Source organism: Motacilla alba, chromosome 2, assembly GCF_015832195.1.
Source record: "Motacilla alba alba isolate MOTALB_02 chromosome 2, Motacilla_alba_V1.0_pri, whole genome shotgun sequence".
Lineage (NCBI taxonomy): Eukaryota > Metazoa > Chordata > Aves > Passeriformes > Motacillidae > Motacilla > Motacilla alba.
The window spans coordinates 30,361,350-30,381,174 of NC_052017.1; the positions used below are offsets into that span (position 1 = coordinate 30,361,350).

Genomic DNA, 19,825 nt, shown 5'->3' on the forward strand with positions numbered 1-19,825 from the left:
CTGATATTAATATTCTTGTTTACTGATGCAGGATAAATTTGCCTTCTCTTTTAGTCCAGCTTTTAAATGTTGATTTGACTGATCCATACAGAATTATGAAGTTATCCATGTGCTAACACATCTATTATAAGGAAATAAAAGCACAGGCTGTGACTTATCACTGGGAGATGCAGCCTACTCCTTGAAAACAAGATGACTCTGGCTGTAGCCAGCTCCCTGAATGACCGGGAGTTATTCCAGACTAATTTTGACAAAAGGATTTCAATGAAATCTGGGACCATACTTGCAGAGCCTGCAATTCCACTGATTGCTGCACTCCAAGTCTCCATCAGGAGCTGCGTGTGCTGGGCATGGAGGTACCACAATGAGCTCATGCCCACTGATTATGGCTTTGCAGGTAGAACTGATATTTATTTCTGAATAGGACCTTACCTGCAACTCAAGTTAAAGCATTTGATAAAGATCTGCTTCTTCAGTGTCCAGACTTCACATATCTAATGTGAGCTTCTAAGCAACACAGTACTGACAGACTGGCTCTTTCCAGAGCCTCTGAAAGACACATTTGTCCACACTCAATTTGTGCAGCACAATGAAATCCTGCTCTTGAATGGGACATCGTACTTACAACTGAATTTAACCCAACTTTAACTTAATTATGTGTAAAGTCATGAAGAGGAAAAAAATCTTGAGCTGTGTCTGAAAAAACTTATCTACTGACAGTACTGGAGAAGTGCAAAGCTGGATTTTCAGTCTTATTTTTTGTTCACATAAATCCAGAAGATACTTAAAACAAAGAAGATCCTCATAAACAAAGCCTACTGGATACTGAAGTCTCTCCGACTTTATTAAATATACAGAATTTCTAAAAGCTAAATAGCAGAATTTTGGTAAGAAAAAAGAGAGGCCTTATTAGAATGAAACTATTTCAGTCCTTCCATAGCCAACAGTAATAATCCTGAGAGCATCAGATCACATAACCTTTTCACAGCAAAGTTCTGTACTGTCTGAGGGCTGTCTAAGGTTGGGATGCTTCCAAAGGCAAACTGTTTACTCAGAGGCAGATTTGACCATGGCTCATGTTTTTCCAAAAGGCAGCTAGCTTGCTTAAGCCCTTTAAAAAAATCCTTTCCCGAGAGCTCATCCACTGGGCTGTTTGGGCTAAGTATTTAAAGCAGTAGCAAAGCGCCAAGTCAAAAGCAAAGAATTTGTTTCTAAGAGAAGCAAGGAAAAGACAAAGAGCAAAAGTTAGCACTGCAGATTACTGCAAGCTTCAGAGAATACAAAACAATTGTTTTAGAGACAGCTAAAAATATCTTATTGTAACACTGCTTGCTCTTCTGCCAAAGGCATACAATACACTGAGAAACATTTGCAGAATCAAAATATTTATACTACAAAGTAGCAGTTTCTACTTTAGAAACTTATAGCTGATTAAGTTGGAACTTCATGTTCTGTAATACAGACAGAAGAATATCAACCACAGCCATAAGTAAATATTAGGTTTGTTACAAGCTTATTGTTAAAACAGAAAAAAAAAATTCCAGCAATTTTTTTCTCTAGATCACAGTTACCTTGGTGTAACTATCAATACAGTTATAAGATAAAATACAATTTTACTTTCTAACCTCCTCTTTGCTATGTGACATGAGTTGTACTAGAATGCATGCTGAAAAAAATAACAGAAGGGCTGTACAAAAAAAAATGAAGTCACCTGGTCTCTCAGGAAGCTTTATAAATGATTGTTCTATATACTCAAAAAATCTTGTCTCAACTTAAAGTTCAATATAACTCTTCATTTGTAATCCAAGGGAACACAGAAACTTAAAGGTTTATAGAGATTAAACTTCAGAGAAACTTTATTGGAAAGCATCAAATTCAGCTCCTTTCTTAATTACACGCATCAGAAAATCTCGCCTTTTTATGGGGAAAAAACAAAGACAAGTGATTTCAATCACGATCAGAGTGAAAATCCACTTTTGAAAATCCAAGTTTTCTTGCCATATTTAGCAAATGTCAAAATGATATTTACAGCAACATCAACAGTGCAGCTCTGAGGCTGCCAATATTGCCTCCAACTGTGTAAACCACATTTTTCTTCCTTCTTTTTTGAAGTATTTTCTTCACTTTTCCCCTTCCAAAGACACAAAACTTAGCAGGAATTTAACATGTTATGATATTTGTATCACTGGAAAAACAACTTGTTCAGCAATCATTAATTGCCAGCTCCTGCATTTATTTTTAATTGCTCTCTTTTGTTGTAACCCAAGAAAGAAAACCAAAAAATTATACCAGTGGGTGCCAGCCAAACTTGTGTGCGAAAAATAAACCTGCCTCTAAGTAAGGCCCAAAACTGAGACTATTGTAGGCTTTCAGAAAAGACTAATAATCAACAAAACAGTTTGCAGGGTTTGCTGAACTACAGTAAGTAATTCCCAGTAAGAGAACAGTACAGCAGCAGAAGTGGAAAAAGAGCAAAGTGCTGAAAGCATTTATATTGTGTTACTTCACTACTTCCCCCTGAAAGTCTTCTCCCTTTGCATGCTGATGAAAAGGCAGAACAGAGCAAAACAAACTTTTGGTGCTACAAACTGCTTCTGTCAACTGGTGAGGCTTGACCCTGGAGATGTTTTCCTTCCCTAGAAGGGAAAGTGAGGTACAGTGAGTATTAAGGAGTAAGACATCAAATCATGTGACTCAATCTTTGGTTCATCTGCAACAGTCACTGCCTCCATCATTCTCTTTATGTTCACATCATCAAAAAGTATCTGGGCTTGCCATCCTCCTCTCTGATATGTTTCTTACCCATCCATCCAACTTGTCCCCCACGTCACTACAGAAACATATATATACATACACACACACACACACACACACACACATATATATAGGGGGAACTAGCAAACTAGCACATAATTTCTGACTGTAAACTATGTCTCAACCTTCAGCCTGCCTGTGTACTTTAAGTACTGCAGCATGGGACTTCTGTGTCATTCTCTGCAACCATGAACACACCAGAATGCTGCCCTCAGCTGACCTCGCAGCATGGTGTAATACATTACAAACATCATCTGACTTCTCAGGTTTGGTCACAGTACAGGAGAAATGGATAGAAGAGGCAGTGTCTATGAAATTGCATGGAAATCAAGTGTCAGAATCATCACACATAGAAACACAACAGGGACAATTCATGTTCACCTCAGGACTGTTCAGAAACTGTCTTCATCTCAAGATGAAGTACACTAAAGAGTAAACACAACAGGACATCCTGCAGTTTCTGCTGCTACTGCTGGCATTACCTACTTAAGTACACTTTCTTGTAAGTCCTCAAAAAGTCTTAATTTGGTTGTTTATAGTGCTATAACTTTAAAATGCCTACTATGTACTGTCATGCCATGGAGCCTGTAAGCTGGTAACTTTATCTTGGTACATTTGGAACTTTAAAGAAGCATAAAAAACATTAAAATAGCAGAAAGTAAGCCCTAAAACAAGTATTGTCACACTTGAAATTCAGAACATGTTCAGTGTGAAGGAATGTTATTAGAAGTTGTAAACACTTCTACTGAAGTGAGCTAATAACATTAATCACTACAGCAAAATGTTTTATCACCTAGGAACAGAGATGAACAGCAAGTTTCCTCATTCATGCTGTTTACTTACAAAGCCTTCAAAGATCTGGTTATGTTCTTTTTGTAACAGGTAAATCAACACCAAAGCCATCACAGCCTCCTACCTTGGTGAAACACTACACCATATCACACTACAGTTCTCCCCAGAGCTCGTCACAACTGAAAAGAGCTGCAACCAAAAGGTGAAAACTGAAACTCAAAAGAAATTGTTCTCTTTTAAGCCTCCTGGGAATTTGCATGATTTTCCCAGAAGCCCAAAGATAATCCTAATCTACTCTTGTAAAATCAAGACACCGATTGGCAAAGATGGAGTTAGATTAGCACACATCAAAACTTCCAACTGGCTAATGCGTGGAACAGGAAAGCAGACACAGAAGTGATGCATGTGCTCCTGTTATTACATTCCACAGATCTTCTGTGCCTTGTTTTCCACTAAAAAAGCCAGGCAGATATTGCTTCTATCACTACTTTAAAAGATCCCGCCTTTCAAACTGCTAGTGCACATATTCACACAAACACCATCTGACTTAGCAGAGCAGACTGTGTAGTAAAGAAAAAGAGATACACATTTTCAAAACAGGGTTTTATTGAAACTTATCAAAAACATCTGAAATGTAACGCAGGGAAGACACTTCAGACCTTAGTCCTTTTCTTTTTCGCTTTGGGTTTTTCTGACAGCTGAGATAATTCACTTTCTTCAACTTCATCACAATGCTTTCTTTTCTTTTTCTTTGACTTTTTATGGTCACTTTGGTAACCACTGGAGTCACTGGTAGGCAATACAAGTTCCTGTTCCCCTTGCTTGTCCTTGTCCTTTTTCTTTTTCTTCTTCTTCTTTTTATCATCACATAATCCATTCACAGCATCAACACTTGGCTCTTCTTCATTTTCCCTCCCAAGGTTACCCGTCTCATTTAAAGGCTCTTCTGTGACATTATCTTCCCCACAGGTATTCAGGCCATTTTCCTGCTGGTCAAGCTTTTGAATTTTGTCCCCATTTGTACTTTCAGTGACTGTATCAGATTTTTTCGGCCGCATACTGTAAAGAAACACACAACAAGAACTGGATTAGAGACATATTAGGGCATCTCACATAGTGAAATGTCAAAATTTGCTAAAATATCTATTTACACCAAGTAGATAGAAGATAAATATTTGCTAAAAACAACAACAAATGGAGAATACGATACTCTGTGTTACAGGGAATCAAAATTTAATACTCTCAGGGAAATTTCTATTACCTTGCTAGCTTCCTTCTTACCACATAATATTCTCTTTCAAATCTTAGCCTACATTTCTTCTCTAAAGTGCTATACACACCATTTGGTAGCTCCTTTTTTCTAGTGCTTATTCATCCCCTAATTCTTAACTACACATTGTGTAGTAAAGCTTTTTTGTTTTGTTTTTTTAAGTCATTCACAAAAACATACAGCTAATGGCCCATTCAGTCATATATTGAGGCACACTGCTAATTTTACCAAGCAATTACCCTACTCAAATTAAAAAAAGGTGATGCCCAAAAAGTTTAAAAAAAACCAAAAAAAACCCCAAAAAACTTCACAAAAAACCACCAGATTCCCCACTTCCAGCAGGTACCTTGCAACCTGCAGCACTGGAAAAATATCTCAGACAAATATGGAAAGAATGCAGTTAGAAACCATGGAGGTTTTTATGTCCCCAGAGGCACTGAAGACAAAACTGCTAAATTTCCCTGTAAATCCACTGAAACAAACCAGAGCATCCTCCCAGATCAAAAGAAGAAACAAACAAAAAATGCTATGAATTTGCCAGTAGGAGTCATATTATACATTTAATCAAAACAAAACCATGTTGAAAGAAAAACATTGCTCAGTAAATGACTGTTTTAAAAGAAAAAATGTGAACGAACTCTTCTGAAGACAAGATTTCTTGCAAGGTGCCCTATAAATTCACAGAGGCCTAAGGAGGAAGTAGACACATTTTCTCATCTTTGAAATTCTCAGGTTTCAGCAAATATTTAAGTCATGCATCTGTCATTATACAGTGTTTGTGTGCAACTGTCAATGTAACCACTCTGTCAGCACCCCTGGACTGTTTGCACTTGAAAAGCCAATGTACAAAGCTACTCTGGACACCTCGATGTGCTATTTTGAGCATGTATTTATAAATGCAATCAACATAATAGTACATCAACATACTCAGATTTTTAAAGCTTAAAAAACACCTAATTTTACTTATTTCAGAGAAAACTTCTGTGGGAATCCTAAACAATGGAAAGTTCAGTTCAAGACAACATATATATATATATATGTGTGTGTATATATATATATATGCATATAGTTATATATACAGTTATATAGGGTAAAAGTAAGAAAGCTGAAAGATTAAGATGTAATTAAAATCACTTAGCTTGTAAAAAACATATTAAATCAGTTAAAAATATCCTATTAAGGTACGGTACCTGCTTTTAGTGAGTCCTCCTCGAATGAAGAACACCCCAGCTGTATCAGAATCCAAGTGCAACACTTGAAATTTCAGTTCATCCCCTATTTTTAACCCCAGCTCTTGCCACTGTACAATGGACATTTGTTCAGGTTTAGGGATAGATGCATTGAAGCATCCATGTATCAGGCAGCCAATGTGACTAGGGGCCACTTTATTAATTACGCCCTAAAAAAGAAAAAGAATGTCATGCAAGTCTATAGCAAAATCAGCCCTTTCAATGCAAACCCTTTAAATATTTAGTTTTCCGTGTGGAAAATTTTCAGTAAGAGTTTATGTACAAGTTATGAAGTCAGTCTATCTAGCAATAAGTTAACACTCCTCCACTAAAATCAAAGTTAGTCCTGTAAACTCTTCATAAAATTCCTCTGAAAACAGAACTGAACTGCAGGAGAAGAAGTCAAAATATGGGATTTAGCTACAGTGAATACCTGAATAGAGTAGATAACTCTTTCCTTACACTTCAGTGATTGACTTTGCTTCAAAGCCATTTTAAGTCTGATTTACTTGTCTAACATGCTCTTCAAGCTGGCACAGCAGTACTTAGCAACTGAAGATAGGAAAAACACATAAAAAGCTTCTAAATACTCTATTCAGTGGGTTTCTGACACATGTGCATATGAAACCATATCCACCTTTGTTTTACTCATAGAATTAATGACAGACACTGAAAATTTTTCAATTCTCTTCCTAGGAAGATGGCACGTTCATCCTGAAACACAATTATAAAGACACCACCTGTGCTGCAAAAGGTATGGCACAACAATGAATGCAAGCCAGCTCTCAACATGCTTCACCCACAAGTGCTGAGCAAGGGTTTTGACAAGTTTAAAGCTGTTCTGTGAGCCATACACCTCCTTTACTGAAAGGCAGGCTTCAACTCAATGTACTGCTCTTGTGCTTGGAGGAACCGAACTCGAGAGCATCCTTAACATTCCTGTCACTACAACAAATACATTTGTTTGAGAGTTATCTGCTCTTCAGAAAGGAGCACCTGTATGATATACACAGTTATGATACACTATTAAACATGCAATCCTTATGATACAATGGCTTAGTATTATATAATTATATGTAAATTCAACAAACCTAGAGACGTACAAAACAGACAAATCACAAAGTTTGTAATTTCTAATTACAAAATTACAAATTACTAGTACAAAAAAAGTACTAGTATAAACTACTAATAAATTGCTATGAACTACCCATAAACGAATAAGTAAACATAAACAAAGATGTGTCTCCACCTAAGCCCCAGACCACCTGATGCTGGAGAGAAGCCAAGCTTTGACCACTTAATAAAAAAGCCCGTCCCGTGAGACGCCAAGGCGTTCGCGTACCACCAGCTTCTTCCCTTTCTTGGGGCTGAAGATGATGAAGTCCGCCTCGACGTCCAGATGGATGAATCCTTGATCGTCGTAGATGTCGCCGAGCTCCCCCACCACTTTGATGTTGTCGTAAGCCACCGGCACACCCTGCAGGCTGGAAGGACAAGGAGGAGGGGCACCGTTAGCTGCCAGGCCGAGCCAGCCCCCCGGCCCCGCTCCGGCCCCGCGGCCGCACCTCTCCGAGTAGCGCAGGAGCTCGGCGTCCAGCTGCGCGCGGATCCCGGAGCGCTTGCGGCCCAGGAAGCGCGGGGGCAGCGCCACGTGCCGCCGGCGCGGCGCCGCCACCAGGCACGAGTGGCGCCGCGCCACCAGCGCGCGGGCCGCGCCGAACGACGGGGCGGCGGCGGCGGCGGAGGGCGGCAGCGCCGGGGCGGCGGGCGGCTCCCGCGGCACGGCCATGCACTCACGGGCCCGGCGGCGCGGTGCGATGGCGTCAGGCGCCTTCCCTCCGGCGCGGCCGGCCCGGCTCGGCGGTGACGGAGTTCCGGGGGGTTGTGCTCGCGTTCGGAGGGGCGTTTCGTGCCGCCGAACGGTGTCGCTTTTTAACTCTTTCCAGCCTATTTTTACATCTCGGAATCGCAGACTGTTCTGAGTTGGAAGGAGCACCGAGTCCGGCTATTAGGGAAGGGCGCGCAGGGGGATCGCGGCCGCGGCGCTCGGAGCCGCCTGGCGGGAGCCCCGGAGCAGCCCCGCGCCCCGGGAACCCACCCCGAACACCGTGCAGGAGACGTGTTACGGTGTCCTTGTGAATTTAAATTGGGCATTTGATGACCCAGGCGACACACGCAATGACGAATTACCTTGGTGGCGTTCTTCACATACAGCAATTTTAAGAATACGGAATTTGTCGTCTATTGCTAGACCCCAGATCCACTTTGTGCATATGGCGAGAAATGTTTAAATGCATTTAATAACCACTGACTGAGGAGAACAAAATAAAATACAAATCCTCAAAAGGGTTGCTGGTGCACTCCACATTGCAGTTACTTACAAAGTGAACTGTGCTGCTAGAACCTTGTCCAGAAATCTTTTAGAAACCTTGTCCAGTTGAGAATGATGGAATTTGTGTCTGGTTAGTGAAGACTGTCCAGAAAAGTAATTGAGATTTTATATCCACACAAAGCGGCTCAGTATGATTTTACTTTAAACTGATTCAACTGAACTCGTGCAAACCGTTGAAAAGGTGTTCTCTCTTTGATTTAAATCTAATTTACATCAACTTGTTATAGTAAATGTACACTTTCAAACTGATTGAATCCAGATGAAGAGTTACAAAAGAAAAAAAAATGGATGTATCGATTTCATTAATGGTGTTAAAATTCCTTTTATACTGTAGAGGGCTCAGAAACACTGTTTTGTGAAAACAAGCCTTATGTCAGATACCAGAAATCCTTGAACTCCCTATAAAACATTTAGTGATGTAAAAGCCTTTGAAACTACTCAAATACTACATCACCAGAAAGTTTTCTTTGACTGACCGTACTGTGAAGACAGGACATTGTTAGCTTTCACAAGTAAAACAAATGGTATAATTTGCAGTACTTTACTGCAAGTAAAGTTGGATTAGTGTGAAAGACCTGACATAAAAATGGCTTTCAGATGTCATACCAAACTCCAAAATTGAAAGAGAAAATGTCCTGAACTACTGTAATCTGTATTCCTATGTGGCTTTAGTCCTCCAAGGTATTTAATGTCTGTTGAAATTAATTTCATGTTATATGGTCTCAGCTTTCTGGAAAAAATATTGTATTTTTTATTTCAACTCTTTGGATCATATTTAAACCTTGCAATATGCTTTCAATCTTGGTTAAAGACCTTAAACAATAACTGCATGCACTTCTATTCCTAAAAGAAATATACTTTTTATAACTCTTATTTATGAGTGGATTTAGTTTGCAGTGAGAACATATAATACACTAAGGGCTCTACTCAATTTTATCCAAGATAATAAAAACCTACCTTTGCTCTTAAAATAAAAACTAATAATAAGATGGAAAAACAGCATGAACAAAAATGTGGACCTTTTGTCTTTCACCCTGTAGTCAGGTTGCCCAAGATGATGTCAGAAGGACTCTGTCTCTCAGGGCCTGCAGCTACCCAAGGTTATCCCCATGGACTTCTGTCACCAGAAAATTCCCTACGAGATTGAGTCTGTACTTTCTAATTGAATGTCCATTTATCCCTGCTTCTGTGCCTGGTTTTCATTGCACAGTGCTCTTGGGACTTCCAGATTTCCTTTCTGGCTAAAGCAATCAGGAGAATGAACTTTAAATCCTAATGGTCATTAAGTCTGTGTGGTAGACCAGAGATAATTCAAAATAGCCTGTTTGAAATCCTTTTACTGTAAATACCTGGCCTCAGCACCAGCTGTTTTTCTCTGCCAGTCCACACTTGTCATGTTCCACTGCTTGCTGATGCAGCATGGTCTGTCTGTACCAAAAGCAGTGTTGTCTTGCAGTCTTGTAGAGACTTCAGACCCATGGCATGACTTGGACTCACTACCCATTTGTAAAAGATACTCTGATGAAAGAAGGAATCTCAATCCAAATGCCACCTCCTCCAGCCACAGATCAGTTCTTAAAACCATCTAGACCACTATTAGGACTTAAATCTTAATATCCCCTCATTCATTTCTTGGCTTCTTTCTCTTCCCTGGTTGTAAAACTTTTCACTTCTTGATGTAAGCTTTCAGCTGAAAGAGTCTGTCTCGGCTGACCTTTCAGCAGCACTGCAGTGAGCCTGTGTCCAAAAAGGCAGCTAAAATCAATGTCTAAACCAGCACAGCTGTTGGTATGTTTGCCAAGTCCCACAGTGGCTCATAAGACTGTGCTGAGCCTGTTTTTCTCTAGAGGTCAGGTTGCCAGTAACAATGGGGACCAAACCCAAAAGCTGCCTTTGCAGTTACTCCTGTTCTTTTTCTTCCTGTTTTATCTGGAAGAATATTTTGTCTTGTTTTCTCTGTGAAAGGATGGCCAGATTCCAAAAAGGAGATTCCTTGACAACCACAACTTCTGCACCTCTCAGCTGGTATTTTCTATCCATACAATCACTGCCATCTTGTATCCAGATTTCTGAACTGACAATATATGTTGGGTAGAAAGTTCATCTAATTGCTTATTGATGCTCTGTTGTGGCAAGTGCAACTCATTCATTCAGAGAGTGGCCCTCATCCAGCCTTAAAATTCTGGAAGTCTTGCAGAGTGGAAGAATGCTGATGATGACAGTGTGCTGGAGTAGAAAATACACTCCCCCTTATGACTGTGTGCCCGAAGGAATTTGAGTATTTTGAAATTTATTCCATTGCAGATTCCTTATCCCACAGCTTGCACTCTATAAAAAAGATAAATGAAGAAATGCCTCAGCTGCATAGGTTAGATACAGTGCAAAAATTGTGCTCTGGATTTTTTTTGAATGTTTTAGCTGGATTCTCCTTTTTAATTTTTAACCCTACAGTATTTTTAATGACAGTTCTTGCTGTCATACTTAGAAGGAAGAATGAGTACTCACACTCTCAGTTTTGTTTTTGAAATTGTGTGATAATAGGTTTGCTTCAATATCTTTGACCCTCATGGCAAATAGACACTAATCCTAGCATGTTTGGTCATTGAGAACTAAACATCTAAATGCCATTGAGGATTGTCAGCTTGTGGTCCTATATACAGAATTCTGTTAGGAATTCTGTTTTGTGGTAGTTATTTTTAAGAAGGTGACCATTCAATTACATATAAAATCTATCAGAGCAAAGGGTTAGCTAAAGTTAACAACAGTTACAGTAGTACAGGCTCATTTGACTGCAAATGTGAGAGGAATTAAGTTGTTACTGTCAGGCACACATTAATTTGCACAAATATAGGATGATAAGATGAAACTGTCAATGGCTAAAGAAGGTAGATTCCCCTGACAGTCATCAGGACTCTTTGTTTGTAGTTAAACAAAACGTACCAAATGCTGAAAGTCCACCAGATGGCACACAAAAGCCTTGGTACGGATAAGTGCTGTCATCCAAGAGAAGGAGAGGAACTGCATGCCTGGCTGAAAATTTAATCTGTGTTTCACTATGCAGACTCTGCTTTGTTTTGTCAGCAATTAGTAGGTCAATCCCTAATAGCTAGGAAATGACTTAGAAAAACATTAAGGGAAGGAAATGCGATAAGACAGCCATTATGTTAATTTCTTTCAGCTACTAATTTGTCTTGATTTGTAGTGACATTCATGATGTAAGGACAGGGAGCGGTTGGAGTGAGTCCACAGGAGGGTCATGAAGATGATCAGAGGCCTGGAGCACCTCTCTGTGAGAACAGAGTGAGAGAGTTTGGGTTGTTCAGGCTGTAGAAGAGAAGACTCCAGGGACACCTTACAGCACCTTCGAGTACCTAAAGGGGACTTACAGGAGAGCTGAAGAGGGACTTTTTACAAGGGCATGGAGTGGTGGGGCAAAGGAGAATTGGCTTCAAACTAAAAAAGGGTGAGCTTAGATTAGCTATGAGGAAGTTCTTCCTTGTTAGGGTGATGAAGCACTGAAACATGGTGCCCACAAAAGTTGTGGATCTCCCTTCCCTGGAAGTGTTCAAGGCCAGATTGGATGGGACTTTGAGCCAATGGAAGGAATCCCTCCCCACAGCAGGAGGAGTTGGCACTGGACAATGTTTCAGGTCTCTTCCATCCAAACAGTTCTGTGATTCTGTTCTTGGGATGGACATCTTCAAACAGTTGGGCATTAACTAGATTTGCCTTTGGCTGTTGATTCTCTAAGTAAGTTATTGCCTACTGGGAAATGGCTGATATGGCTGGCAATCACTCTTGTGGAGATAAAATATCTTGTCTATAAATATATTACTGAAATATATAGTATAATATAATATAATATAATATAATATAATATAATATAATATAATATAATATAATATAATATAATATAAATTATATTATATATATATATAAAATATATATATAATATATATAATATATATTATATTTACTGAAATAAATGTATTACTGAAAGACCTGTGTTCAAGTAGCTCCCTGGCCTTATATCTGCAGAAATAAGGAACCTGCTATAGGATGCCTGGTGCTGACTGTGGTGCCCCTCTCCAGCTCCACTGGTGCTTGGAGGCATAGTTTCAGTAGCAGAGACATCATGACCTGTGGAGGTCCGGCCATTTGTTGGTGTAATGCTGAAACTCTCCTGTGTGTTTTCAGCCAGTGAGTGAAGTGTGTTCAGATAGTGGATTAAATAATATGATAACGTGACCTTTCTCATAGAAACAAGAGGTGATGTTGCCACAGAAACAAGGGAGGAAAGCAGCCTGTGCCACTGTAAGAACAGTGAGGCTTATGCAGCGCTGTGAATGCTTCTGATGAATGATGCTAACAAATGAGATGGATGCACAGGTTGTAAATGGGGTAAATGAGGTGTCTCTTGACAATCTGTCTGTGCTATTTTGCAGTTTATATTCTGAGAAACTTCCAGCTACCTTTTACTCTGGTGTTTTTAAAATGTCAGGAAAGATGGAAATTAAGGATCCACAGGGGATTGCCTTCAGAAAAGTCAGCTGCTATTCATTTTAAGAGTAGAAAATGTCTTTTTGTCACCCTGTTTTATGACTCTTGTACTTCTTCCAGATACTGCAAAAGACAAAATAATCTTTTGGTTCTACTAATAGTAGCCTGCTCTGTCTTTTCAGTGCTTCTTGTATCCTGGGCCCTGTTACAAAAATAATTGTGAAGACATTTCTAAATGAAACTAAGAACATTGAGGCATTTATACTTTAATCCTTTCTTGCACAGTGCTATTCCTATTTTTTTAATGGAAAACTGTTAATCCTTCTGACCTGGAAAACAGGTCCCAGATCTGAGGAGTTTGCCATTCAAGAGAGGTCCAAAGTAACCATCTGTTTGAAAGAAAGATAGCTGATTATATCTCCTAGGCTGTTTTCAAGCCCCTGTACTGCAATCTGATTTTTACAAGTGAATTTCAGGAGGGTTGACACTTGTGAAGTGTTAAAAACAAGGATAAATAATTCAGTTATGTGGATTTTTTTTTTATCTACAGACTTTAGCAGGTAGATTATAATCAACTGTGTTCAGCGTAACACAATAATCTTGGGGAATTTTGTCCATATTTTCTTCTGCAGTTAAACATGCTTTTGTATTGATAGACTGGAAAAGTTGAAGCCTTTGCCCCAAATGTAATAGAAATGAGAGACAATTATTTCTGCAGTCAAAAATGTGGTTAGCTTTAGTCTCCTAAGTGTATGCTTTTGTTTGGAACGAACAGAAACTTGCTTGGATAATATCAAAACAATTGTTCTTGTTGTATTTCCATCTTACAAGGATGAAAAAAAAATCTCAAATCTAATAGGGATTCTATTTTCACATTGCAAGCCAAAGAGGCTCAGTAATCATTACAGCATTTTCCTGTTTATCCTGTTTATTTTCAGGAACCACTGTGATTCCTTTTCCAAGAATACGATAACTCAAAGATAAGCTTTTAATTATTTTAATCAGTGTTTTGTACAAGAAATTCTGCTTAAATGATGAAGAAATCCTTCCTTAATCTCTGCTTAAAGATGAGAATAAACAAAAATTACATCAGTGTAAAACAATTCTACGTTTATCATTTTTCTGCTGCCCTTCTCAGATAGTGTATACTAATTCAGAAAGTCTGTAATATAATTGATTTTCTTAGAGGAACTGAGCTTCTGTCTATCAATAGCAGCACTATCTACCTTTGGGAAAATAAAGGGTAGTAGTCATTATTTTGAGTGGATACTGAAGAGCTTGACTGTCAATTTTTGCATTTGAGCACAGAAGCTCTAGGTGCTCAAGCAAATGCACCTTCAGTAGATTATGTAATCTCCAATGTGCTGTGCCTTCTCTTGAAAACTGTTAGAGTGTCCCTCACCACTGAATGTGTCATTGCTAGGTATCACTTGATGCCTGAATGGTCACTGAATGTCAAGGATAAAGATAATGCAGCATAAATTTAGGTAATTTCAATTGTCCTAATTTGAAGAGAAAATTTTCTGTTCTCATTCAACTTCCTTCTGAGTTCATGGTTTGGTTTGGTTTAGTTTGTCACATTCCCGTTTACCTGGTTCAGCTGCTTACTGGCACATCCACCCCCCTTCACTTAAAAATCCCAAGATTTCAGAAGTCATGGTAATAGTCAAAAAACTGAAACCAACCAACCAACCAAAAAACACCCCCACCCCCACAAAAGAAAACCACCTCCTACCCCAAACCAAAACCAGCCAATAACAAAACAAAACCCCAAAACAACCAATCACCCAAAAACCAAAGCAAAACAAAACATGAGTGTCAGGGACTCTTCTGTGATAAACAACTTTAATGTTCTCCACACTGGTAATAGTAGGAAAAAAAATAAATGAAGTGTGGACAAAATCCTGCTCTCATATCAGATTCTCTTTTCATTTACCCAGATCACTTAAGAGCATGAGAAATTTCTCTGCTTAGGTGGTGATGGAGGAAAGAAGACCCAACAGCCAAACCTAAGAGAAGCTGCAACAAACTGGCAGCAAAATCCAAGGCCTCCAGCTAGCTGTCCTAGGCAGTAGTTCCTAGAGCAGTGCTTCTTTTCATGCTCCTCTGTGCAGTAAATCATTCTTGCTTCATTCTGACAGAAGAGGGCCTCCCAGTGTCACCTTGAGCGACAGTGGATGCTGCTGAGAAATCAGAACGGGAGCCTGGATGCTTTCAGGATGAACAAAATAGGCTTTTGCTGTCCAGGTGTGGTTCAGATGGTTAAGATGTTGAAGTCCTCTTGAGGCAGCCTGAGTTTTTAAGTGCTCAGTTCTTTAACAGGTTAGTTAAAAATTCTGAGCTTGGATTAGGAGAAATGTTTCCTCTGGAGAGCCAAAGCTCACCCCTTTCTCCACAACTAGCCAAATATTTAAATAAACTTTGGATTCTCTGAGAGCTAGGCAAATAAGATATCAGGCTTGTAAAGCCTTGTTTGCAGCTCCCCAAAGCTGATAAATATCAGAATCTAATGCCTTTTAATGCTGGACTCACCAGTAGGACCTAACATTGCACAGTCCTAAATTGTGCTTACTCTCAGTTTGGGTTCTTGTTCACCATTGGAGGATTGAAATGCAGACCAGTTGTCAAACTGGAGTTCACTAGCACAGCCAGGCTCAAGTGGAACTCCAGAGAAGTAGTTTGAGGACCCTGTGTGCCTTGGAGTTCTCCCAGCTTCTCCTTGGCCGGATGAGCCGAGTGAGGTGTCCTTCCAGGGCAGCACGGTGATGGCAGCCAGGCTGGCCAGCTGGAGGCAGCTACAATCCATGCAGGCCACACGGTCCAGCACACTTAAACCCATGCTGAGGCCTGTTCCTAATTTTTTTCCTGTTCAGCTGTCCAAAAAGTTGAGTAATGCAGCTAAACCAGTACTGAGCTCTTTCTCAGTAAGTAGTGCCACTTCTGCAGTGACCCCCAGTGCAATCAGTGAGGCAGTCAATGTGACACTTGAGGTTGTCATTTGGAAAAATACACTGGGGTTTTTTTTTATCTTGTTTTTATTTTTATTCTGTTTTTGTTCTGTGTCTCAGAGCAGAAGGCAAGATGCCCACATTAGTGTTGCAAATCTTTGGACCATCTCTACAGATACTTGCAGACAGGAGAAACTGTACAGATCTCCATGGCAGCCCCCTCACTGCTGGGCTGTGTACATCCCAGCAAAAAGGACAACTTGGGGTGTCTTTGTTTTCTTCACTTTTTTGCTAGTTTTCAATTCAGCAGAATGATGAAAAAAAAGTTATCCTGTAATTTTCCACCACAACTGCATTCCAATGAACCTATGGCATATTCTAACATACAGTATAATTTTCCTGGCAAGTCACTGCTATTTCATACTTTTTATTTATTTATTTACCTTTACTGGACATGTATATTTTTAATTATGCCTGTGCAAACTCATTATGTTGGATGAGCTGTCTCATGCAGGTTTATAGATTGAGAATAAACTTTGTGGTTGTCACACACTTTTGGTAGGAAATAATACATATGTTTATATGGAAAAGGATTTATAGTTCTTAGATTTATAAAGAGAACCCAAGTCTGCCAAGTTATGAAATTTTATTTGCAAATAAATGTTCTACTTAAGTGTTTTTAAGACATCAATATAAACATTGGGAATGTAAATGCCAAAGATATGAGTGCCATCAAAGATGGAGATTTTAAATTAAATTCTTAGTTCCCAAAAAAATGTGTTGTTTTGATAGAATATCCTCTCTTTGCCAGTAAGCTGGGGGGCGTCTGTAATGTTTCCATTCCTTGATATAACCAATATATATCATGGAAGTCCCCAGAATGTGCATTTACTTGAAATCAAAAGTAAATACTTCCAAACAAACCGTGCAGTGTTCAAACATTAACCTTTTGGGGGGTTAAGAGAGTGTATTTGAGGAAACCATTAAAAGGAGTAATCTTAAAGGCTTGCAGGTATTGCAGACTATAAATGTAGGTGTCGTGAGGGGGAAGGATGGTGCAGTCTATCTCGTAGGAGTGTGCAGGCAAGGCAGCTGTGATTGTACTGACTGATGGAAATGGGCATTTTTCATTATTGAGTGCTAATGGAAAGGTGGGGAGAAAGCAGCAAAAATCCCTATGTTTGTCCCTTTCCTTTTCTTGCCCTTCAGTAGATCTGTACTTATAATTATAATTCATTTATTCTGATTGATCACTTCTGTGCCTGCACATACACTTACTATTTTTTGCAGTGTTCAGGGCAATGCAGGTTAAGGCCCTGATTCTCATACTGACACCACTACAAAAATAGGTGCTAATCATTGGACTTGTCTGAGTGTTAGTCTGCCATTACAAAAGCATCCTTATTTGAGACAGTTGTTCAGGTTTAACTTGAAACATACATTTTAGTCCAATTACTCTCAGTGGAAGCAGTTTCTTAAGCATGTCTTTGAATATAGTCCTCGAAAGAGACATTAGTTTAGCATTTGAGAAGCTGAACCCCCAGGTACATGAACATACTGACTTTTGTTCATAAAGCATGAGCATTTACTTTCAAATATTCTCCAGGTTTTTTTCTGTTTGTGCAATTTTCAATCCAAATATTGAATACAATACCATAGAGCATTGGGGAGTCACAAGTGTATGACATAGAAGAATAAATAGAACACACAAAAATATTGTTACAATGAAAGAGAAGAACTTAAAGATATATTGAACAAGACTACATTAGTGGTGTTTTTTTGTTTTGGTTTGATTTTGGATTTGTTTTGGGTTTTTTTTTTATTTTGGGTGTTGTGTTTTGGGTTTTTTTCTCTGTCATTGAAGGCATGATGTGTCACTATGTCATTAAACCCTTAAGCCCTTTTTCTCAGAGGGTTTTTTTCCCAAATTTTCCAGTCTTGCAACAGAGATGCAACTGGCTCCTTTGTACGTACACAGTCTCATAATTGCAGCCATAGAATTACCACAGAGTTAAGACTGTTGCAACATTTTCTTGAAAGACAAATTGCAACAAATTAATATTTATTTATCCTTGAAGCTGTTTTGTTGGATGCTCATTCTGGCTCCATTACTTGCCAAGAGCCTGTTGTGACTCAAGTACATAGCACAGACTCTGAAAAAGCTAACATGTATCCTAAGAGGGGGAAGAAAGGTCATTCCCTCTTGAGCAAAACATTTAGCATAAGGGAAGCATCTTTCCTTTGACAGATGGGAATGCAATCCCTGTGTAGTCCTTCAGCCTTGCTTCATGGCTGGCTTTGAAAGCTAGCGAGAGCAGAGCTCTGTCTGTGCCAAGCTAGCTAGGTGTGGCTTTGAAGCAGTGTAGGTGTGCCTGTGCCACACAATATGTTCCTGTACATGACCTGCAGCATGCAGGAGCACTGCATTCGTGTGTGTGTGCTTCTGTCTTCATGTTTGTCAGTCCCACCTCCCAGCATATGGCCAAAAAGCTCAGGTCAGGGTGCCTCAGTAATTCAACTTGCTCTGCATCTGGGTTCTGCAGAATTCCTTATACCACATTTTAAGATCCTGGATATATGTGTATCAGTGTTACACTTGCCAGCCTGCCACAAATTCACACAAGACATCCTCTATCTATTGATGAAAATCAGAAAAGGGACAGATTCTAAAATACAAAGTAATTACTTATTTTTTCATTACTCCTATGGGTAAAATAGGCTGTTTGTCTGACAAGAAACTGGGGAGAAAAAGCTAAGACAGTATGGAATTTTATTCAATTTTAATATCCTTGTAGGATCAAGACTAGTTCAAAGCTGTAAGGAGAGATGAGAACTCTCAGCCTGCTAGCTGTTGGTCCAATGTACTTTGGTAAGGCAGGGATGAATGGGAAGAAAAGTTAAAGGTACTGACATAATTCCTATGCACAGGACAGAAAGATTAAGTTTCCATGAGAAAATTTTAAAGGGTTTAGGAGAGAAGTTATGTATGTATATGTATATGTATATATATATGTATATGTATATGTATATGTATATGTATATGCGTATGCGTATGTATATGCGTATAGTCTTGAAAGCTGCCCCACAGTGAGGAATTTTAAGAAGCTAACCCAAGAGAAGGTTAAGAAATTTTTTGATCCCAGTTTGTCCCAGGCTTTTTAATTTAGCATACAATAGCATAGTGGGAGCCAATGCGTAGGAAATCTGCACAGAAACAAATTACTTTAAAGTAGGAAAGTTTGTGGTCATTGGAAAAAGGGAGGGGATAGATTAAATGTTTTGATGGAGAAGTGTATGTTGCTTTCAAAGATGTTATATAATTTATAAAAGGATTGTCAGATTAAGTATCCTTTCTTGTGCTATACAGAAGGAAAAGTTAATCATAAAATCTGTTCAGGTATTTCTTCAGGTATATCTAAATTTACAAACTCAACAGTTTTCTTCATAGTTTTATACTTTTTTTTTTTTTGCAAGCATAAAAATAGAAGCAAAACAATCCATTGCATAAATATGATCATGCAGAATTCCATGCCTTTTAGATCCAGAACCCTTGGACCAGATCTCTGCTGCTGCCACCATAGTGTGAGTATAAATATTAACCCACTGTTCTTCACGTGTAATAATCAAAAAAGCAGCTCTGACACACACTTTTCCAGGGTGCTACACAGTTAATAAATATTCCTCAAAAATACTATCTGTCAACATTCAACATTCCTGGAGTTTATTCCTGGATTTAGGGTGGAAGGCAGCAATGATATCAGTAATGTAGAAAACCACAGGAATTTAATAGTGTAAGTCTGCATGTTTGGACTTCATGGTTTAGATTTAGATTTGCCTTGTTTGCAATCTCGCTGTAAAATGAAGGCAATGATTGTTGTTT

The 19,825-nt window shown here is 39.1% G+C and overlaps 2 protein-coding genes across 2 annotated transcripts; both read right to left on the reverse strand.

Annotated features, from left to right (window-relative positions):
* Positions 1 to 2,507: 2,507 nt before the first annotated feature.
* On the reverse strand, positions 2,508 to 4,682 carry LOC119698094 (DNA-directed RNA polymerase I subunit RPA43-like). Its single transcript, XM_038129599.1, has 2 exons — positions 4,266 to 4,682; positions 2,508 to 2,636 (listed from the first exon to the last, which is right to left on the reverse strand). Exons 1-2 carry the CDS (start codon positions 4,662 to 4,664, stop codon positions 2,598 to 2,600), a joined length of 438 nt encoding a protein of 145 aa, XP_037985527.1. The 5' UTR covers positions 4,665 to 4,682; the 3' UTR covers positions 2,508 to 2,597.
* LOC119698092 (DNA-directed RNA polymerase I subunit RPA43-like) lies at positions 4,191 to 8,034 on the reverse strand. Its single transcript, XM_038129598.1, has 3 exons — positions 7,671 to 8,034; positions 7,448 to 7,589; positions 4,191 to 6,275 (listed from the first exon to the last, which is right to left on the reverse strand). The coding sequence occupies exons 1-3, from the start codon at positions 7,892 to 7,894 to the stop codon at positions 6,039 to 6,041; spliced, it is 603 nt and encodes a 200-aa protein (XP_037985526.1). The 5' UTR covers positions 7,895 to 8,034; the 3' UTR covers positions 4,191 to 6,038.
* Between the last annotated feature and the right edge of the window lie 11,791 nt (positions 8,035 to 19,825).